The sequence below is a fragment of the Helianthus annuus genome, chromosome 6, assembly GCF_002127325.2.
Source record: "Helianthus annuus cultivar XRQ/B chromosome 6, HanXRQr2.0-SUNRISE, whole genome shotgun sequence".
Taxonomy (NCBI): Eukaryota; Viridiplantae; Streptophyta; class Magnoliopsida; order Asterales; family Asteraceae; genus Helianthus; species Helianthus annuus.
This window is the reverse complement of record NC_035438.2, coordinates 144258682-144280170: the sequence shown is the minus strand read 5'-3', so window position 1 is coordinate 144280170 and position 21489 is coordinate 144258682. Positions and strand designations below refer to the sequence as shown.

The 21489-nt window shown below is 35.2% G+C and overlaps 2 protein-coding genes across 2 annotated transcripts; one reads left to right on the top strand and one right to left on the bottom strand.

The window, feature by feature from the left end:
* The first annotated feature begins 5445 nt into the window (after positions 1–5445).
* Positions 5446–6435, top strand: LOC110865969 (uncharacterized protein At1g76070-like). Its single transcript, XM_022115314.2, has one exon. The coding sequence runs from the start codon at positions 5523–5525 to the stop codon at positions 6285–6287; it is 765 nt and encodes a 254-aa protein (XP_021971006.1). The 5' UTR covers positions 5446–5522; the 3' UTR covers positions 6288–6435.
* A 3397-nt stretch (positions 6436–9832) lies between these two features.
* LOC110865970 lies at positions 9833–14692 on the bottom strand. Its single transcript, XM_022115315.2, has 4 exons — positions 14424–14692; positions 14257–14339; positions 10707–10970; positions 9833–10250 (listed from the first exon to the last, which is right to left on the bottom strand). Exons 1-4 carry the CDS (start codon positions 14545–14547, stop codon positions 10071–10073), a joined length of 651 nt encoding a protein of 216 aa, XP_021971007.1. The 5' UTR covers positions 14548–14692; the 3' UTR covers positions 9833–10070.
* Positions 14693–21489: the final 6797 nt, after the last annotated feature.

Genomic DNA, 21489 nt, shown 5'->3' with positions numbered 1-21489 from the left:
AAATACACTTAGCATACTTACCCAATATCCCGGGCTTATATCCTTGACATATTTACGTCATTCGTGGCTTTGTGTTCCCATAGAACCAAGAACTTGTTTCATACGGAATCCAAATGTTCCATTTGGAGCAACATTTACAACTTACTTCTATAGTTGGACCCAATAACCCGGATTCACAACTAGAAGTGTTATGGGCAAATTCGTAATTATGGTGCAATTCAACACTTTTCAACATACAAAACTTTCTAGTTATTATCACTATGGTCCTTTTGAATACATCAATTCGACCCATTTGACTACTTAATGAAAACTATCACATTATTAACAATTCAGATCTAAATCTCAATCTATATTTTGACCCGTTTGATAGTCAAGTGATCTTCGTCACTATAAGACGCATCAAACGTATCTATTACTCTACGACTTCATTTATACTCTAAACCAAAGTAAATATGCAGAATTTAACGAGACAATGTCACGTACCTTTAAAGCACTCCTTTTCCACGTGTATCTCCTCCGGCGTGTCCGCTCGACGTCCCGGATTCCTTGCCTAAAGAGTTCAATTTACAACAAGTTTAGAACTCTTTCTTAAGCTTTAACGCATCATTTTCTTAACACATTCAAATCTGCGTTTTATCAAACCTTTAACATTTTGACCCTAATTTAGGCGTTTCATCGAACACCTAGCGGGTCAAATTTCTACATGATCTAAACCAATTTCATGACTTGAAATTATCATCCAGATTAACTTCAATTTGACAACATACACATATTTTAACATCAAAAATTTTAGGGATTACCTCAAAATTATAATTTACACTAGGCAAGAATCTTAATCCTAGTGTTTATCAAGTTCTACTAACATATTAATCACCCACTATGGTGATTTCAGTCCATATAACTATCATGCAAAGATTTGACAAGAATTCATCTAGGGTTTTCCCCCAAACCCCTTATTACTCCCAATTTCATGTTTACAATCACCAATTAAGCTCAACATTCAAATTTCAATCATATGCAAGAATCTGGGTTGAATCTAAATGACCGAATTTGACATACCTTATGATCCCTTTGACGAGGTGATCACGATTCTATGCTCGGATTTCGATTTCTAACTGATTTAGGCTTTCAATTTGCAGTTTTTCTTGTGAACTAGGGTTTGTAAGAGTGGGTGTCGCCCCTGGGGTGGTTCTGGTCGATCAGACCTCTCTAATGAGGGGTTTGATTTTTGTTTTACTATTTTAGTAAATAAAATTCAAATTTTGACATTATTAGCCCCTCAACTTATCCAACATAACTTTTGTTGTTTTAACCCCAATGTAAGTTAAATTTTAGACTTGTTAGTTAACTAAGTTACAAATTTCTAGATGATAAATCCTCATTTATTTAAACTTTATAATTTTAATATAAAGTTTTATATTTTCGGGGTGTTACATACGGATTTTTGGATATTTCGGATTCGGTTTCGGATCCGGATTTTTTTGAACATCCCTGGGTGGTGGTGGTGTTGGTTGTGATGTGGTAGTTTATGGTTTTGAAAATGGTAGATTTGAGTATACGAGGAAGAGGGATGAATTCTAGCTATTGGGTTTTTTTGAAGATGGTAAGTTTTGACTAAAATACTCCTTATATTTTTTTCAACTTTACCACATATCTTTCATTTACTCCGTACCAAAACTAAACTTCCTATTTTAATTTTCATAAACTAATCAATCAATTTTTATTCATATCCATGTTATTAACCTATAAATAAGCAATTTAATTGTGCTTAAGTTTGTTGTATCTTTAGCTTTGGGAGTCTTTAAAAAAATGGAATTTTCCTTTTTTTAACCCTAAAGTTTTAATCTTTGATAATTTAAGTTTAAAGTTTTAATCTTTGGTAATTTAACCCCTTTGATTAATTTGATTTTTCACTTCTAATTCAAAAGTTTTCATCTTATACAATTTAACCCCTTTGATTAATTTGATTTTTCACTTCTAATTCAAAAGTTTACATCTTTTGCGATTTAACCACTTTGATTTTTTTTACTTTTAACCCAAAGCTTTTCATCTTTTGCAACTTTGGTCCCTTATACTTTTCATCTTTCGCGAAGTGTTGTGATCTTGGCTTTGGAGGTTTTTCAAAGAAAAAATGGTTATGCATATAGTTGTTGTAACCTTAGCTTTAGGGGTTTTTCAAAATAAAATTGATTTTTTTACTTTTCACCCAAAAGTATTTCATAAATTACTTTTAACCCAAAACTATTTGTTTTTTTTTTTTTTACTTTTAACCCAAAACTTTTTATCTTTTGCAATCTATCCTCACAACTTTTTTTACTTTCAACTTTGGTCCTTTATAGTTTTCATTTTCCGCAAAATTTTCGCTTTATGCTTCGTTCTAAATTTTGTGACCTAACACATCGCAACGTGCGTCTTTGGTTTAACGTTTTTACGTTTCGTTCTAAATTTTGCGAGTTAACACGACGCAACGTACGTGTGTGGATGAACGTTTTTACATCGTCTATTTTTCCCGTTTGACGTGTTCAACATAACATACGGGTCCTAAATCGACTTAGTTATAACTAAAGAATTCCCGCCGCATTGCGACAGGTCGTAATTCTAGTTTTTATTACATTGTATTCAAGTTTGATAAGCATGACCTAAAAGTCAAATGCTTATCCGTATATTTCTTTCTATGGCCCTCAAATTATAATGATCATATACCACATGTTACGTATATAGTCATTATTTGACATCTCCAGCCCTCCATATTCTGTGTGCCTAGAGATGCCAAAAATACTCAATTCGGCGGATATGTTCGAAACTCGAAGTATTTGGCATGAGTATACCTGATACCCGACAGGTATTGGGCCGGATATAGGTATGGGTATGGAAAAAAATATTTTTCTAGCATGAGATTAGATGATACTTGACCTGATTACCCGAATCTATATACCCGACATATATACTTGAAAACTTTTAAGTTTTATATTGATTTTCTTTTAACTAGTGTTTAATAATATTTCATTCTTGTAGCTTTATTATTTAAAAATTAAACTTTTTATTTAAAATATATATTTACAAAGAGTTAATACAAATATTTTTTTTTTGAGATTAATACTATAATATATTTACATGTTTTTAATATCAAATATTTTTTATATATATTTATCATTACATAGCATATTATATAGATTTTTAAAACATGAAATTATAAAGGAAAGTAAAAAAATATATGCATGAAAATCCCAACGGGTATACTCGATACCTGACGGTAAATACTCGCTAAATACCTGACGGGTAACGAGTTAAATATGAGACAAGATTTTACAACCGGGTATAAACATGAGATTAGCGATACCCGGCCTATTGTCATCCTTATTTGTGCCCATATGGACTCTCTCATATTTCTATCATGGTGGCTAAAGTAAAACTCTTGTCAAGGCTTAAATTTTATTTTGGTATTTTTTGTAATTTCAAGTTAACATACAAGATTCAAGTACCCTGATATTATAATTGAAATTACCAAAATACCCTTTCAATTAACAAACAATATGGATGAAGTTAGAGCCGAGGAGCAAACTGGCGATAAGATCGAAACATCAAAGAGGAAATTGTCGTTTTTAAATGATTGGGGCAAAACCGTTAAAGTGACCAAACCAAAGGGAGTAAAAAGGAAGTTAAGTCTATTTATTTTTTCCAAAAAGATTCTTAAACTTTTATAAGATATCATATTAAATAAATCAAATTATTTTGTAGTATTATATGACTAGATAATTTTTAACTTACTCGTCAATACAGAACACTAACGAGTAAAGACAACGTGAAAACAAATACAAGGAAAGTTATCAATACTTGTGTTCGAAATCACAAACATAAAAAAAAGGTTATAACGTAGTAACGTATCCATTTATACCTACAATGTTGTTATGAACATTAATTAGTCAATACTTGCGTTCAAAATCCAAATTAAGACTAACATAGGCCTTTGTTGCAAGGTGAAATTTTACTTTTCATATACTTTTAGATATCATTATTTCGGTATATATTATTTACTTAGTTATCGTTTGTTTGGTCTATATGATGGACGGATGTTTGTTTTACTTGTTAGTTTTTTTCAAATGATTATTTTACTTGTATTTGAAATTATGAATATCCTCACCCCTTTATCTTTTTCACATTCGTTGATTCCGACGACCAACAACCTCTCAAGTCAACCCATCTGACACTCGATCTCCCTTAGTTCTCTCACTTGATATCGCACCAGATGCAACTGTATGTAGGTTTCTTGGGAACTAGATCGATCAAATCGTCATCATGTTCATCAAGAGATTGAAGAAGCAATTGAAACCACCAACGAAAGAAAGAAGATCCAAAGTTACTCAAAATCAAATAATGCATCCAAAGGGAAACAATGATTGTTGGGAATGTGAGAAGTTCATTTCTGAATTGGCCGCAAAATTGAAGATTATGACTATAAAATGTGTAAATAGGAACTAGAAATATCATGTCGACATCTTGATCATATATGTTTGTTAGGTACCACTATTATAGTTAAAATGATCACAAACACCCCACTTATTCAATTTTATGGCCTCAAAATCACATTCAAAATGAGCGGTTCAGAGGCATTCAACATCCCCACCTTTCGTAAAGAACTTCAATCAATGTCGCCTTTAGTTACATATTATATTTCAAAATCATCTTTAATCTGTTGATAAAGAAAGAAACATTGAACTAGGTTTCTTCATAACTAACCTTCAAGAAAAAGACTATATATAGAATTCAATTACAAGTATTTGGAATGGAACAGAAAGGAAAGGACGAGAAAGGAAAATAAAGTAAAAGTGAGAAAGGTTTTAAAAAGAAAAGAAAGTAAAAGTGAGAAAGGAAAGGACGAGAAAGGAAAATAAAGATGTCTTTCCCACCATTTCCTCCCAAATCGGAAGGAAATAAAAATTAAAGAATTTAGCCTAGTTTTCCTTTCAGTTCCTTCCTTAAATGAAACTCGGGAACACGACACGTTTTATTTTCCTTTCTTTTCCTTCCTTAAATGAAACTTTGGAACACAAAATATTTTTACTTTCTTTTTGTTTCTTTTCCTTTCATTCCATTAGTAAACTCTGGAACACAGTGTTAGAGATTTAAAGGTACATTCGACACCCAATACTAAAGGTATAATGAAAATTTCTAAACGAACCACACCGACAGACATCAGTTCCAAGGACCTAAAACAGAGTGACCAAAACAATAATTCTAAAAAGAACGAGCAAAAAATGAAATTATCTTTACTTTCAAGAAAGTTTTGGACAATAACATAAAAACATGAAAAGCATAGAGGTGGTTGTGAAAAAACAATCTAAATAGTCAAATGTGTTAACTTCCTCATAAATTAATCATTGACACGTTTCCCTTCTTTTTGTCTCATTCCATAACGCCGGAGTCATCAAGACCCTTCTGAAACCCCACCCCTTCCACTCTCTTTCCTTCAATCATCATATATATATACATACACACACATGCATAACATTTAGAATTTACAAATGGATCAACAAAAGTCAAAGTCAAAGAACACAATCTTGAAGTTCCTACCAAGAGCAACATCATCAATTTCGTTTCAAAACCCTCTCATCCACAGTCCAAAACCATCGGAAAAACCCCACAAATCCCACATCGGAATCACCTTCTCCGGCCCCTTGCTTTCCACCGATCAAACTCGCCGGAAAATCAAGAATCACTCGGATCACACTATCACATACGAACCCACGTCTCCAAGAGTCTCATGCATGGGCCAAGTAAAGTGCAAGTACACAAAACAAAAACAAAAACCGAAACCCCAACCCACCGGAAAAGATTTCCGGCAGAAATCTGCTACACCGGACAGGACACGTGGCGGCGTTGACGTGCATGCTTCACATACAGAAAGTAAGGGCAAGAAAAAACTAGGGTTTACGAAATTATTATCATTTGGCGGGAAAAAACAAGACAAGAAGTCAAACGTTCCTATGTTTCTTGATAAGGTACCGAGTTTGAGTACGATGAAAAGGTTTTCTAGTGGTCGGGAAAAGTTGTCGGATATTGATTGGACGAGAAATAGTATGGCCGTAGATTCCGGTGACCGGAATTACGATTCTGATGAAGGAGATGTTATAGTCCCGTCGTCTGCACCGGTGGTGATACGAAATCCGTTAGGGTTTGATGATAAGTTGGTTAGGGTTGCGGGAAATACGGAGCCAAGAAAAGAAATTAATTTGTGGAAGAGAAGAACCATGACGCAACCTAAGCCTCTCCTCTTGCATAAGATTTAGTTTTTTTTTTTTTTTTTTTTTTTTTTTAATTAGAAAAATCTTTTTTTTTTTTTTTGGATTTTTTTTAATTTATTATTCTTTAATTGTCTTGATCGATTATTCTTTGATTGATTCTCGTCATGAATGTAAATATTCTTGAAATTAAAGGATCAGAATAATTTATATTTTTCACGTTTAGAAAATTGCATCTACACCCCTCGTAACATTTTGTTTTTTGTTGAGTTTTCATGATTAACATGTGATTTTTTTTTTTCATATAACTTTTGATTTATGGTGTTTCATATAAATTCAAAACATTTTTTTTCATATTTCGGTATACATTTTACAAAAAAAGACCCGAGTTCGGTAATTTTTTTCCAATTTTTTTTTTTAAATTATGTTTAAATCTCTAAAAATAATATAAAATTATATATTAAACAGGAAGACTTAGAAATTAATGAATAGAAAATCAATATGTCCCATTAGGTCTACAAGGTTTTTATGCCCATTGAACACTAGTCAAAGTTTATAAGATTCAAAATTCCATCTCGAATAGTGTTTTTTTTTTGGTTATATTTGTTTGTGAACACTTATGTTTCATCTACCAAGAAAACTAGTAACGTGCCGTCCCTTATTCAATATATAGTATTCTAATTTATCAACTATGACTAAACTATTATTTTAAAAAGACAATTCCAAATATACCAGGCCTTATCAACTATGACTAAACTATTATTTTAAAAAGACAATTAAAATATACCAGGCGAATAGGTGGAGATCGCTAGTTTGATCCTTGAACGGAGCGAGTTTTACCTCACCGCACTGCCATGCCTTCGGGCGAGTGTTCATGGGCTTCGGCCCTAGGTGAGGGTTTTCCCCGGTTCGTAGGCGAGTGTATTCCGATGTGGTGAATTTCGCCAGTAGCTCTTTAAGAATACTATGGCAATAGGCTGGTCGAAATAAATTGAATAAAATGCTTATTAATAGTTTAATACTGTGTAATTTTTTTAAATATTAACGTATGAAAAAGTTCCCACTGGGGTGGTGATACATTCGCAAAGATAAAACCTTTAAACATCTTGGAAGAGAGAGGTCTCAGAGATTAATGACTGATATTGTCACCTACGATTCATACAAGAAATCTTTTGTACATGATGGGCTAGATAACAGATGGATTAACTAGATGGACAACTTTTTCAGCTTTCATTTAGTAATAAGATCCGTGCGACTTGCGGCGCGGGTACTTCGTAAATATCGAACGGATTAGTCCAAGCGTTATGTGATGTGTAAACCATATGAAAACGCACGTTTTGAGGTATCCGATTGAACTCAATGTATGCTATAGTTGCATTGCAATTGGATCAAAACGTAACGTAAATCAAATTTGTATCGTACAATCATAACGTATTATACGCGGCGCGACTAACTCGAATTTATATCGTCAAGCCAAAATGATGCAGTTACGCGTGCAATCAAATGGCTCAAGAACACTTAGTTAATCAAAGACTATAAAGGAACCAAAAGGTTCAAGAACATAGATCGTTCTATTCAATAATAAACCAAAAACTGAATAAACAATAAACCCTAGACCCTAATTTATAACTATAGAAAAAGATAAATTAGGAAATTCAAATTTTAAATAAAAATATAAGATATGATGATATGCCCCTGCATCATACTTCCCGTCTTAAAAAAAAAAAAACTCGTCCTCGAGTTTTGCCTTCGGACCAAAGCCGCCCGGATCAAATGGAAAATCAACCCTATTGCTTTTTATTATTAGCATCATGAACCACCTATACAACTTAACTTTACAGTTCATCTCGCCCAACTCGGAACATGTACCACCTGGGTCGAAGGTTCTCCATGCCTTTTTTCCCTTGCTTCCTCACTAGGCTTAGAACGTTGATCACTACACTTGAGCTTCAAATATGATCCATTAAAATAATCCAATTTAAAAGTTTTGATTGTGTTTGGTTTGATTTGCAACCCAAGAGCAGATTGTTCTCTAAAACCCACACCAGTAATTATCTTTAATAAAAGTTGTGTACCAAGAGAACTTAGCACATCAGCATTATTCTTTTCACTTAAGGTTGCCACGTTTCTTGTGTCAAATATGATCCCAATATAATCCATCCAATAAGTGCATGGAATTTTCATACCCCTTAAAATCGTGGTACCCCATATTTGAGGAACAAATATTGTTTCTTTCGTATAAGATTTCTAAATTAATAGAGTTTTCAAATTTCAAACCTACCTTATCTTGTGCGACAATCATTCCTTCCACAAATTTTGCCAGCATTAATGGAGTTTCCACACCACTGACTGCCTCAGCGCTACCAATAACCACCGTACTCATTGACGGACCACAACTAATGTCCATTTTCTCTCTTAAAACCTTCTCGTACAAACGAACATTCTTTCTCATCGGGTTCAATCCCATCATCATCGAAAACAGGTTTGTCTTCCGATAAAAACTCTTGATAGATCGGTTCGTAGAACCGGGGTGGGTGACGACCAAACGGATGCTCCTCTCCGTCGCCACCTTCGTCCCAGACAACGGTGCTTGACTCGGTTTCCGTCTTGCCCATCTCCCGTTGCAACTCGAGATCTCGGACTCATTGATGGAGTCGTCTGATCTCTTTAAGATCTCGGACTCGTTGTCGAAGCCGTTTGATCTCTTCAAGATCTTGGACTCGTTGTCGGAGTCTTTTGATCTTAATAATATCACGTGGATCACGGTTTCTGATCTTGTTGCCTTGGCCGGCGGATTTACGATCACAATTTAATCGATCTCCACGAATACGTGAATCACCAATGTTCTTTTCGATGCCTCGGTCGGCGACTCTTCGAACAAAAAAAAACATTTGTCTTCACGTAGAGCCATTTGAAAACCAAAGCTCTGATACCACCTGATGCAGTTACGCGTGCAATCAAATGGCTCAAGAACACTTAGTTAATCAAAGACGATAAAAGGAACCAAAAGGTTCAAGAACATAGATCGTTCTATTCAATAATAAACCAAAAACTGAATAAACAATAAACCCTAGAACCTAATTTATAACTATAGAAAAAGATAAATTAGGAAATTCAAATTTTAAATAAAAATATAAGATATGATGATATGCCCCTACATCACAAAAACTCTCAAGGGAGTGAAAGTGGCATTTACAAAGTTCATAAAAAGTTAAAGTGGTTAAAAATTGTTTTTCTTAAACTTAAGGGCAAAGAAAGGGTAAAGATTAAATTTGATAAAGTTTTAAGGTAATAACGAAACTATAACAAAGTTGGGGCTGAAAAAGAAATTATCACAAAGTTGGGGTGTCAAAAGCAAACTATTTGTAAAATGGAGTAGTAGTTTATGGACTAAATTTACCAATTTATGAAATTTTGAAGGTACCAAAATCAAGGGGCTAAAATTGCAATATGATGAAAGTATGAGGGGAGGGGGAGGCAAAGCCGATAGTGTTTGTCTTTTTAAGAGAATTAGTATTTAGTAATAAATAAATATTAAATTATTTATCTCAAACTTGTGTTAAATTTATACAATATGATACAGCATGACGATAAAAGGTGAAATATATATAGCTCTCTATTAATGAAAGTACTATTAAGTTCATCACCATGATTAAAAAAAGTATGATATGATCACAGAGAGTTCCAAATAATTGAGATTAAGCATTTACCCCCATTAAGACAACATTCTACTTTATTTAATTAACATTAACACTAAACTATAATTCCCAAACTATTTACAATCACCAAGTGTGTTCCTTAGTTAGAAACAGCACAACCGTTTTGCACGCCTCATATGATGGGAAACATGTTATCATTGTCGTCATCGTTCATGTCTAGATATTTGAAACCGAGGCTGCTAACATCCCCATTAGGATCATGATACTTGAAGGATGGATTGACATAGCATTTCATCTCATGAAACAGATTCAAATTGTCCACCAGTTTGTGAAATACATTGCACCCACAACACTGCACTTGAACGAAAAACATATAATTAACATAACACATAAACAACACAAATGTTATGGAGTTGGGTTTCATTTACGTCCTTGTGGTTTGTCCACTTTTGCCCTGACATAACATGTGCCATTTCAGTCCAAAAAACTATCCCCAGTTAAAAAACTCAGTTAACTTAAGGGTAAAATAGTCGTTTTACAGAGTGGTTCGGAGGTTTTACATATCCTCCACCGTGCACCAACCTCCGAACCACTATGTAAAATGACCATTTACCCCTGAGCTAACAGAGTTTTTTACTGGGGTTAGTTTTTTGGACTGAAATGACACACGAGAATGTCAGAGAGGAAAATAACACTTTCGAAAATTTGGCCTAAAATGGCAAAAGTGGACAAACCACAGGGACGTAAATGGCACTTAACTCAATGTTATGCAAGATGCAACAAACAAACTGTAAAAAAGCAGGAATACCTGAACAAAGACGGTGCCATCAGTATAAGCATGGGGATTAATAGCACGAGTTGTCCGTTGACCACATACATTACAAGTGAAAGCAACACGCATACGACGTCTTGGAGATTTGGTGAAAAGAGACCATGGAAATGTGGAGATGTTCTCGGTATTTGATTCATTATCCCCGCTACCACCTGCAGGCACTGAAGGCCCTTCCATACCTGACCCTGTAGTCCAACCCCTAACATTTGCTGCACTCAACACTAATCCCATCGCATCATCCTGCAAGATTTTATCCAAAAACCACGATATATAAATCAAATTAGCTTTGTTGCGGGTGAACATAAAACCAAACCGAAACCGAAACCAAAATAACCGATTTAACCGAACAACACAAAAACCGAACCTAACCGAATAACTAAAAAATCATTTTTTTAATGATTGATATATAGTGATTTAGGAATTATTAGTTTAACTCTTGAATGTGAAGTATTTATAATAAAAACATTAACATGTTTATTTATCTTTGAAATGATTTATCCATTGCCTACAAAAAATAACAACATTTAATGTAAAAATTAAATGATCTTCAAAGTATTATAAAAGAAAATATTTTAATAAAAACTCTGGAGAAATATAAAAATAGATTAGAAGTTAGGTTTATGTGAACGATATTAATTAAAAAGGTTAAACATAATAACTAGAATGTAAACATCTAAGAAAGATTCTTGGATTATACTTCTTATTTTTGAATCTTATGTAATGTTATTCTAAAACCGAAAAAACCGAACCGCTGCTAAAAAACCGAACAGATTTCAGTAGCCAAAAACCGAACATCCCGGTTACGGTTTCGGTTTTACCATAAAACCAAACTGTACACACACCCTAGCTGCTACCAGCTACTACTCTTTTTTGTCCCTATGATTTTATTTTTTTCATACACCAAACAATGTTTTTATATGTGAGTACAAGCAAATTAACAAATCTGAATCAGATAATCAAAGGCTTCACATTACGCCAAATTATGTAAGTTAACTTTGTTCTTAAAACGCACACATCAGGAACAACATGATGCGGTCTGATGTGTAAGTGGCTCTTTATGCAATTGACCAGTAGTTGAACAGATTAGAATTGGACAGTCAACGGCAATGGGTCTGAACTTTTCAAATCTGATTGGATATATTCAACTATGGATTGAGCAATGGGTTCAAGTATTTGAACAATTAGACCATAGTTATCAAATGCGCTAGGCGCACTCTAGGCGCATAGGCCTCGCCTGTCGCCTAGGCGAGAAGCGCAAAAAAGCGCGGCCTGAGAAAAATAAAGCGCAAGCAAATAAAAACATAAAAAATAATATTATGCATTGAAAAAAACACTTTCTTAAAATTCCTAAAGTATTCAAATACCATAATCCTTATAATAAAACCAAAATCATTATGAATCACCAAAATATCCCAAAACCAAATTGTTCAAACTTGTAAACAAATAAAGTTCAAAAAGTAAATTAAATCATAAATACTTTATATGAAACAATGAGAATGGTTGAATATACTGCATAATCCTCATAAGGTCAAAATATACTTGTAGTATTGTATGTTTTTCTGGCAAAAAAAAGCAGAAGATTATGAACGTTGTTTTACTTTTATCAGATTAGGTTCTTATTTGAATAACAAGATATGATATCTCTAACTTTTTTAAATTTCAAATATATTTTTTTAAAGATGTATAAGATTTGATTTGATTGAGAAATGATTTCTAAAAAATAGATAAATACCTATAAATATCATCTGGTATATGTATAAGAGATAGGATTTCAAAAAAAAAAAAAAAAAAAAAAAAAAAAAAAAAAAAAAAAAAAATTCACGTGGCTTTTTTACCTAGGAGGGAAAAGCGCATACAGGTCGACTCGCCCAGAAATATCGCCTAGGCGGGAAAAGCGATCGCTTTTGATAACTATGAATTAGACCATTGATTGAATTGAACAAACATTATCAAGAGATGGTGACAGTATCTTATATTTTAGTGTTTGAAACTTAACAACTTTAAAAAAACTATCTTTAAAAAAATTTAGTAGCTTCTTAAAAACAAGCCCCTTGCATACATCACAAACTTCACGCATCGCGCATCGACTTTTGGGATCAAAACACATCCGAGGGCCACATGCTATTGAAATACCAAGAACTTAAAGTTTATCTCAGTAATCAGTTTTCTTAAAGCAATCCTTATGTACTTCTTATATGATTATGTTCACTATAAGGTATTCCTGATTGCTTCTCAAAACTGCTTTTCTGCTTATTATACCTTGATTAAGTAATAAACCTCTTTGACGTCGTTTTGTTTGCTTATCCTAACCGCTTATTCCAAAAAAAACAATAAACAAGTAAGCCGTTTCAAAAAGCAATCCCAAATACCCGCTATACATAATCCGAATTCCATAGTTGTTAAAAGCCATCGCCTCTTGCGCCTAGGCCCATTTTTCAGGCGAGGTGAAGCCAAGGTTTAAAAGAACGGAAACGAGTTTCGAGGCGTTTACCCTTCGCCTCACAAGGCGTAAGCCTGGAGGCGAAACGAGGCGGTATTAATAAATAAATATAAAAATAATAATACTAACTAATTTCATCATCAGATTCATCAAAATCATCAAAAACACACTTAAAAAAGACATGAAATGCTTGAAATTGACACAAAAATCAAAAACATCAAAAACAACAATCAAAATCCCCTGAGGCGCAGCTTTCTTAGCGCCTCAGCGCCTCTGAGGCGCATATACATTAAAAACACCATGAGGCGCGCCTCAGACTCATTTTTTGGCCGTTTCGCCTCGAGGCGCGCCTGGAGGCGCACGCCTCAAATGTTTTTTAAAACCATGGGCGAGGCAGTTGCGCCTTAAGTCGAGAAAATTGCGCTTTAATTCTCTAGGTGATGGTTCAGGTGCACATTCCGACAAGATTCCTAGATTCCGGAGAGTTTCCGGCCAAATTTTCTAAATTCTGGCCAGATTCTAGCCAGATCCGTACTTTTATCCAAGGAAAACTACTTTTCTACACTAATATTTTAGAACTTTTGGTACTAAATAAATGATATAAAGTGTTATATAATAGATTTTGTTTATTTTATTTGAAGAATAGTATTCTCTTTTTAATACATAATAAATTTTTAATTTTTTTTCATTATGCGCTTTATTTTTCTAACGCCCCTTGTTTTTTTTGCGCTTTGCGCCTAGGCCCCAGGCGAGGCCTATGCGCCTTGAGTGCGCCTAGTGCCTTTAATAACTATGCTGAATTCCATAATCACTTTTTGCCTAACAATATAGCCACTTAAGGACACACCAAAATTCCCCTCAAATTCATGTATAAAAGCAGTGAAACCATCCAAACACAATTTAACCTAAAAAGATAAGAAAACAAAAAGCCAAAAGCTTACCTAACATCAAAATCATTCCAAACAATCAAATCAAGAAAATTAGCATGTAATCAAAGCAAAAATGTCTCAAAACGGTCCACAAAATCAACAATAAACCTAATAACAAATATATACACATGTTAAAAGTAAAATGATAAACGTTTACCTTCGAGAACATTCTGTAGGTAGAAATCGGAACAATACTCGCATCATTAGGATCCGATCGCATATCAGATTCATTTCCATCACCTAAAACATCAAATTAGCATAATCACGTACAGTAAAGTAGACAACAACCGATTAACGAACTCTAGGGGTTACAAAATAGCTTACTTTTGGATGAAATTGGGAAGCGAAGGAGTCGTTTTGCAACAGAATGTTTGAATTTTGGAGAGAAAACTTTGATGGATGTAGAGGATGAAGATACGATTGGTGCAGATGAAGCTAGGGTTTCCATTGGTGATGAGAGAGAAAAGGGGAAGTCTGTAGAGGTTTCTAGAGGATTTGAAGGTGGTGTAGAGACTTGGAGAAGAAGAAATTGGAAAAGATTAGGGGAATGAGAAATGGGGGTGATCAATGTGTGTATCAATGAATGAATGAATGAATGGCGGTTAGCTTTTGAGTTTTTGTGACCAGTCATCTCCTCCTTAGTATCGGTCAAAGTTGAATACATGCCGAGTCATCAATCCACCAGTTAAAACCGACACCATCAATATCGTTTAAAGTGATCAGGGTCGGCCCCGAGTATTTGTGTACTCTGTTCGAGCTCGAAAAAACGTGCCCTTAAGCCTTAACGAAATTGGATATTAAGCTCACTAAAGGTCTAAAACTAAAGTCAATGGGCTAATAACTAATCTAACCATAAAAATAGTTTTGTAAGTGGGCCTATGTTGGTGTTTGTATGGGTATACCCTATTAATTTATTTATTTTTTATATACATATTGGATTTTTTTTTTAAATAACGTGCCATTTAAAATATCAGGTCCTGGCCGATGGTCCTCTCTGCCCACCCTTAAGGTCGGCCATGTAAGTGATGCTAGTGGAAGTTGAACTTAGAACCTTAAGGAGAAAAACCAAATAACTAACCACTAGACCAACTTGTTAGGACTGAAAATCAGACAACTGAAAATTAGAACAAATACAAATAGTTTGTTACGTAAAAATAGGTCTAACAATTATTACGTCGTCTTATAATTGTAACGTAAAAATAGGTACTCTAGTTCAATGTTTACAATTTTTAGTAGCAATAATTACTCTAGTGTTTTGTACAATCGTGGGCTTCCCGCATTAATATATATTTGTACGGGTATCGCCTTATTAAAAACTGTGTAGATATATTTATATAATAACAAATGATTAAAGTTCTTAAGAACAGTCCCGGTTTCCAGTTTTCAACACCTACATCTGCCGGTTAGTGTCTTTATCATCTAGCAATCTTCCACAATTCGCTATACGCCAGTAGCTTTTTAAGTTTAGTTTTGGCCATTGTACTTTGTCTTTTCAATTTTCTTCCCCTGCAACACGTACACCCATTTCTCTGAGAGTGACCACCTCACTTTCTTGGTTTTTACAGTTTGGTCCCTCATATGTGAATGAAAACTTCATCTATTTATAAGTTGTGGAATTGAATTAGATCATTCCAAGTGTAATGAAGGTTTCTAAGATGATGACAGGTGTTTTGATAGCTGTTATAACCAGCTTGATGCCCAAGAAAATCGATTTGATTGGTCCAAAATGGATAGGAGTGAAGAACAAGCAAAACAGAAAAAAAATATAAAAAATTCTGCAGATATGGGGCTCTCGCAGCCCACGTAGCATCTGGACAGCTCGTTCGCGGCCCGCGAGCTAGTCCAGTCTGGCTACAAGTTTGACAGTTTTGCTATTTTGGTCCCTGTCTTCTTTCCTTCAATAATTAACTTCTAATTTTGACATAAAGGCCCAAAACTTTATATATCCGTTATGTTAAGTTAGTATAAGGTACTTAACTTCTAATAGCCCGTCTCAGGCGCATCCGGAAGTATAACCAAGCATCACAAACTTCTCGGTTTGTATAAAAGGTCCTGTTGAGGTGTAGTTTCGTTCGTTGACATGTTTAGTCCTTTTAACGCACAAAGTGGTGCGTAACTCATTTACGAAGTTGAGGTCTTACATAGCCCATATTAGGGATTCCCGAGAACGTGACCGAGCATTACGAAGTTCCTGGTTCTTTTAAAAAGGTCATTCGAAAGTGTAGTTTTAGACGTTGACGCTTTCGGTCCCTTTAACGCGCAAATGTGACACCCCAAGAAAACCAGGAAACCACGCAACTTAACTAGCTTCCTCAGTAACCACGTGCTAAATTTCGGGACGAAATTTTCTTAACAGGGGGAGAATGTGACAACCCTCTTGATTACATGTATCCGTACGATTAATTAATATTAAATTGTGCTTAATGACTGTGTTGAATTACTTAACTGCTTTCTGATTACTGCGTCATACTTACATGTGCTTTTTAACACACTAGTCTTGTGCAGAAAAATTGACTAAATGGTCCTGAATGCTTTCCTAAGTGTTGGGAATTAAAAGTGTTACAAATAGTTACATGAAAGACACTATACGGAATAACTTAGCACTTTAACGAACCGGTATCTAACCGAACAGCCGGACATTACCCGAAACACCAAAATTTTTCTGAAAACATTGTCTTATTATTTTTGAGCTAGTTATGGTCTCCATACCCCAACACACTATAAAATATGACATACACATAATACACTAGATATTACACTTAACCTCCTAAATATTTACCTACTATCATCAAAAATTTGCAATTAACCCCCCCCCCCATATCATAATTTACTGCCCATGTAAAGGACCCCACCACTAGATTTCATTTCAATATTTTAATGGGATCTTGCTTGATCATTTGAACAAAATATAAGATGAGATCTTTATATGTATGGCTCCTTAGATCACAAAATCTTTCCATATCATTTCATATCCCACCAAGATCACCACCTTACTTCCCATATCTTATTCATATTCTATTTAGATCTTTACTTGATCTAGTGAACAAAATATAAGAAGAAATGATTATAAGTATGGCTCCTAGATTTCAAGATTACTTCATATCTTCATCATCACTTCACAAAGTTCACTCCACATCCCTCAACTTCTCTCTCTCCCTCTCGGCTCACTCTAAGGCCGCCACCACCACCACCACCTTGCAACCTTCAACCATCCATTTCCAAGCTTATTTCAAGTGCTAGGAGGTGATTTATGGAGCTTGGTGCTTGAGGAACTTGAAGAACCTTCATCCATAGCTTTCCTCACCCTTTTTCATCATCATTTTCTCTAGTGATCTTCCCTAGCTTTGAGCTAGTTGTAAGTTCTTGATTAACCCTTGTTTACTTCTACTTTAATGGTTAAAAGATGAAGTATGTTGATTATCACTAGAACCCTAAAAGACATAAACATAAATCTTGAACATAAAGATGTAATATGATGAAATAATGATAGTATGATGTTGTTTTGTATATGTTGATGGTTACTTGTTGATTTCTTGGTAATATGATGTTGATCATCATATGGAACCTATTAAAGTATGATTAAGAACATGGTTTAACAAGTTAGAAGGTGTTGTGATCATATGTGCATGTTTTAGTAACATTTAAGCGATTAACAGCATGCTAAGTAACATTTACAGCCAACTTCAGTTGGCTGTAAATGGACCGTTATAAATCGAAAAATTGATTTTCTGAAGTCTAAATTATGTGTTTTCGAAAAACGAATCAAATGGCACTGGAATCATATTTTTTCTAGGTCGTTTACTATTTTTAAAGGTCCGTTTTGTATAGCAGCAAAAGCTGCGTTTTTACTGCAGAAAATGTGTGTGATGTTTTTCATCATAACTTGAAATCTGTGTAGAATTAGCTCATGAAATTTGTACTGTAGATGACCACTGATGTCGTTGTGATGCTCCAATTGGAACTTCATCAATCGGACTTACGATGAATTTTAAATGAATTATTCCGTGGACTGCAGTCAGAAAGTGACGAATCTGATTGCAGTCTGGTAAATGATTTTTTATAAAATATTGTTAAGGAATTGGATCCCGATATTTTTACACAATAATATTTGGATCATTTAAAACATTCTATAAAAATTTGGGAATTTTGGAATAAGTTAACTATTTTATTAAAATTCCCGAAAACAGCCCAGTTTTGAATGTTAAAGCTAAAACGACATAAGTAGTAATTTGTGTGTCTAAATGTCGGGTAGGTTATCTGAGAATGATCTAACGTGTTATATGTCAATGAAAGTGTTATGTGCAATATCGTATGTTTGCTTTTGAATGGGTATAGATGAGATGTTTATATGGGCGTGAAATGTTAACTTGAGTGCGTGCTATGTGATAGATGTGTGTAGGAACTTTGTGTTTTATTTAAAACTATTAACAAACTAAATGGTAATCATATTAGGACATGATTGACCAACCCTGACCGTTAGCTATTTTAAGAGTTCAACCGAGCAACCAAAGGTGAGTTCACACTCTTTCTAAGGCATGGGATTCCCGGTTGTTGGGAATGGGTTAAAGAACTAAAACGGAACCTACATATCCTCCTTGGGTAGGATACGTACCACCATCCTCCATGGGTAGGATGCTAATATTAATCCTGCGTATTCTCCTTGGGTAGAATACGTACGTTCGTCCTCCTTGGGTAGGACAACAACCTTAACTTATTAGACAAAACTCTATCATTAAGTCCCTCATTTCATATCGACTTAATCGTCGAGGCCGATGGCGAGCGGCTCATTAGTTAATAGCGCTATTAGGTTTGACAAACCTCACACCGTGCCGGTAGGACGGGCGTGTACTAATGGATCATGGCAAACAGTCAATGATGATAGACATTGACTTAGGGCACAACTTACTTTCGTCAGTAGTCGATAAGGTAACAGTCTAGTGGTTCACATGGGGAAGCCCCCACTGATTATGGATATGGTTTGGGGAAAACAAAGATACTGGTTAACTCGTGGTTTACGAAACAACTTATGGTTTTCAAAACAAACTAGTAAAACTAAACAACAAACTGTGAACTCGCTCAACTTCGTTGTTGACTCGTTGTTACATGCCTTGCAGGTCGTTAGGTGCTTATGGAGCTTGCACATGGAGGAGTGGTCGTTGTGGGACATGGACTGTTGAGTCCCATGTCAAACTGTTAAACTTTATGAACTTATTACTTATGTTTGGGTTCTACAATTTATGCTTTCGCTGTTAATCTAAAGTTGGCTATTTTCTTTTGGACACCAATTATATTGTGGTTGGTTTTATTTACTTAATTACATTGTTCAATATGATTGGTGGCTTGATCCTGGTCATGTCACGCCTCCAAGCGGTGATACTCCGCTCATGGATTTTGGGGGTGTGACAGATTGGTATCATAGCCATTGGTTATAGCGAACTTGGTTTTTTTTTAAAAAGGGGGGGGGAAGCTTTTTGATAAAACCAGACTATAACCTGTACAGTGTTCAACGATCCACAATGACACTTCGCTCCACGTGCAAGACTCAACACACCATAGGTAATATGGTTTGTGTTTGTATTGCCTGCCTGTTTGTTAAGTAGTGCATCATTTATGGTATACTTAGTTGACATAGCCACTGACTCAAAACCCTGTGTGCTTACTCTCGCCTGTCATCCCATGCTTACGCACTTATGCGGCACCCTTCTTACCTGTGTTTCCTTCGATGTGAAGATCATGAGTGGGAGTCTCAACTTGACTCAGGATCAGCTGACGACCTTGACTAATGAACGGGTTGCTGAAGCTTCAGCAACCCAAACAGGGAGTCAACCCATTTTCACACCCCGATTTCCACGTGTCTCACCGGTGGGCCCGGTGGGGATTACCGTGACGTGGTTGGCAACATAATAGTCAAACAACACAATTATATGAATGCACAGCGGAAGCAAAAGGAAAAATATATTACAATCCGAATATAAGTAATATCCAGTATTACAACGGAGAGTAAAAAGATCCACAGGTGGATTGATAATAAAACAGAAACAATAGTTCAACAGACTTTGACATCTAGAGCTTGCGAGACTTGAGTAATGATGTCTGGAGTAGCCAGCCTATTACGTCTAGCACCTGCACTTAACCTTTTTGGAAAATACGTCAGTTTACACTGGTAAATACAACTCAACTGACTCGTTTTGAAAAGAGTTTGTAAATTGATTTGAATGCACTCCGGCAAAAATATCTTTATAACTTGGGACAATTATTTGTATATAATCTTGTATACAGATTTACTTATTTGCCGTCCATTAGTACCGGTTAGAAGAGCCGGTTTAAGTTATCTGACACGCCACCGGTATAATGCCCACAAGGTAGATTCCTTTAGTGGATTACCAGTTTTTACATAATGCATCTGTCAGGTGTACGCCTACACCCCGTGCTTAGGTCGTGGCCATTTCGTAAAATGATGCCAAGGATATCTGGGACATGGTCATTTAACCCCAAGGGCCATACATCAAATAATACAGAACAAAGCGGGTTATGTAAATACATTAATCACAATCCGATTTAAATGACTACATACCCGACCAAGCGGTACTTTTATAGTACCGTATCCCAAGCCCGTATAGGGTAAATAAGTTAAGAGTATTTACCTGAGCAAAGTATAAATCCAATACAGTAAATGTAAGTACTTTTACTGGGCTCCTAATCTGGAATGAAGGTTTATAATAACCTATTAGATTTCTAACGGGTCTTTAATTAAGCCTTAGCTTAGACCGGTTAGTTTAATGATACGGTCCGTACGCACAATTAAGCGAAGACCGGATAGAATGTGATTTAGACACAACAAGTTTGGAGACTTGCTTAATGTGGGTACTTCATACACACTCTGGATTTTGAGGTCAAAACAATAAGGTTTGACCCGTTTCGGCTAGTTTATGTAAACTAGTTACATAAGCCGAACCGTGCGCGCAAAAGACGCAACGGGTAACCGTAAGAGTCCTACACCGGTTTCCTAAGTCAATATGCTTTAAAGAGGTTGTGGTATCAGTAGGATACCTTCCATAATGTAACGCTCTGCTCTTTCCGTATTTCCATTTTTAGAAATGACGTGTTAGCTTTTCTATTTTTAGAATCGCAATCGAAATCAAACCGGAAAAACAAAATTTAAAGCGACAAACGGACGCGTCACGTAACAATTTCTGACGACATTCTACGTAATTTGACCTTAAAATTTTATTCCGCGACATTATACGACGCTCGAGTTCGAAAACTGATATTGTAAACACGACCGGGTCGCTTAAAAACGCTCGAAACTCATTAACAGGCTTAGGCCCAACCCACACACTTCACCTACCTAAAACCCTAACTATATAAACTCTCACACACACTCACACCA

What these genes read in the sequence shown, in the direction of transcription:
- LOC110865970 (XM_022115315.2), bottom strand. Translation starts at nt 14,547, where the DNA reads ATGGAAACCCTAGCTTCATCTGCACCAATCGTATCTTCATCCTCTACA. An exon ending in CTTCCCAATTTCATCCAAAA is followed by an intron (nt 14,340 to 14,423) that starts GTAAGCTATTTT and finishes TTGATGTTTTAG; the next exon opens with GTGATGGAAATGAATCTGAT. An exon ending in ATGGCACCGTCTTTGTTCAG is followed by an intron (nt 10,251 to 10,706) that starts GTATTCCTGCTT and finishes GTTCAAGTGCAG; the next exon opens with TGTTGTGGGTGCAATGTATT.
- LOC110865969 (XM_022115314.2), top strand. Translation starts at nt 5,523, where the DNA reads ATGGATCAACAAAAGTCAAAGTCAAAGAACACAATCTTGAAGTTCCTA.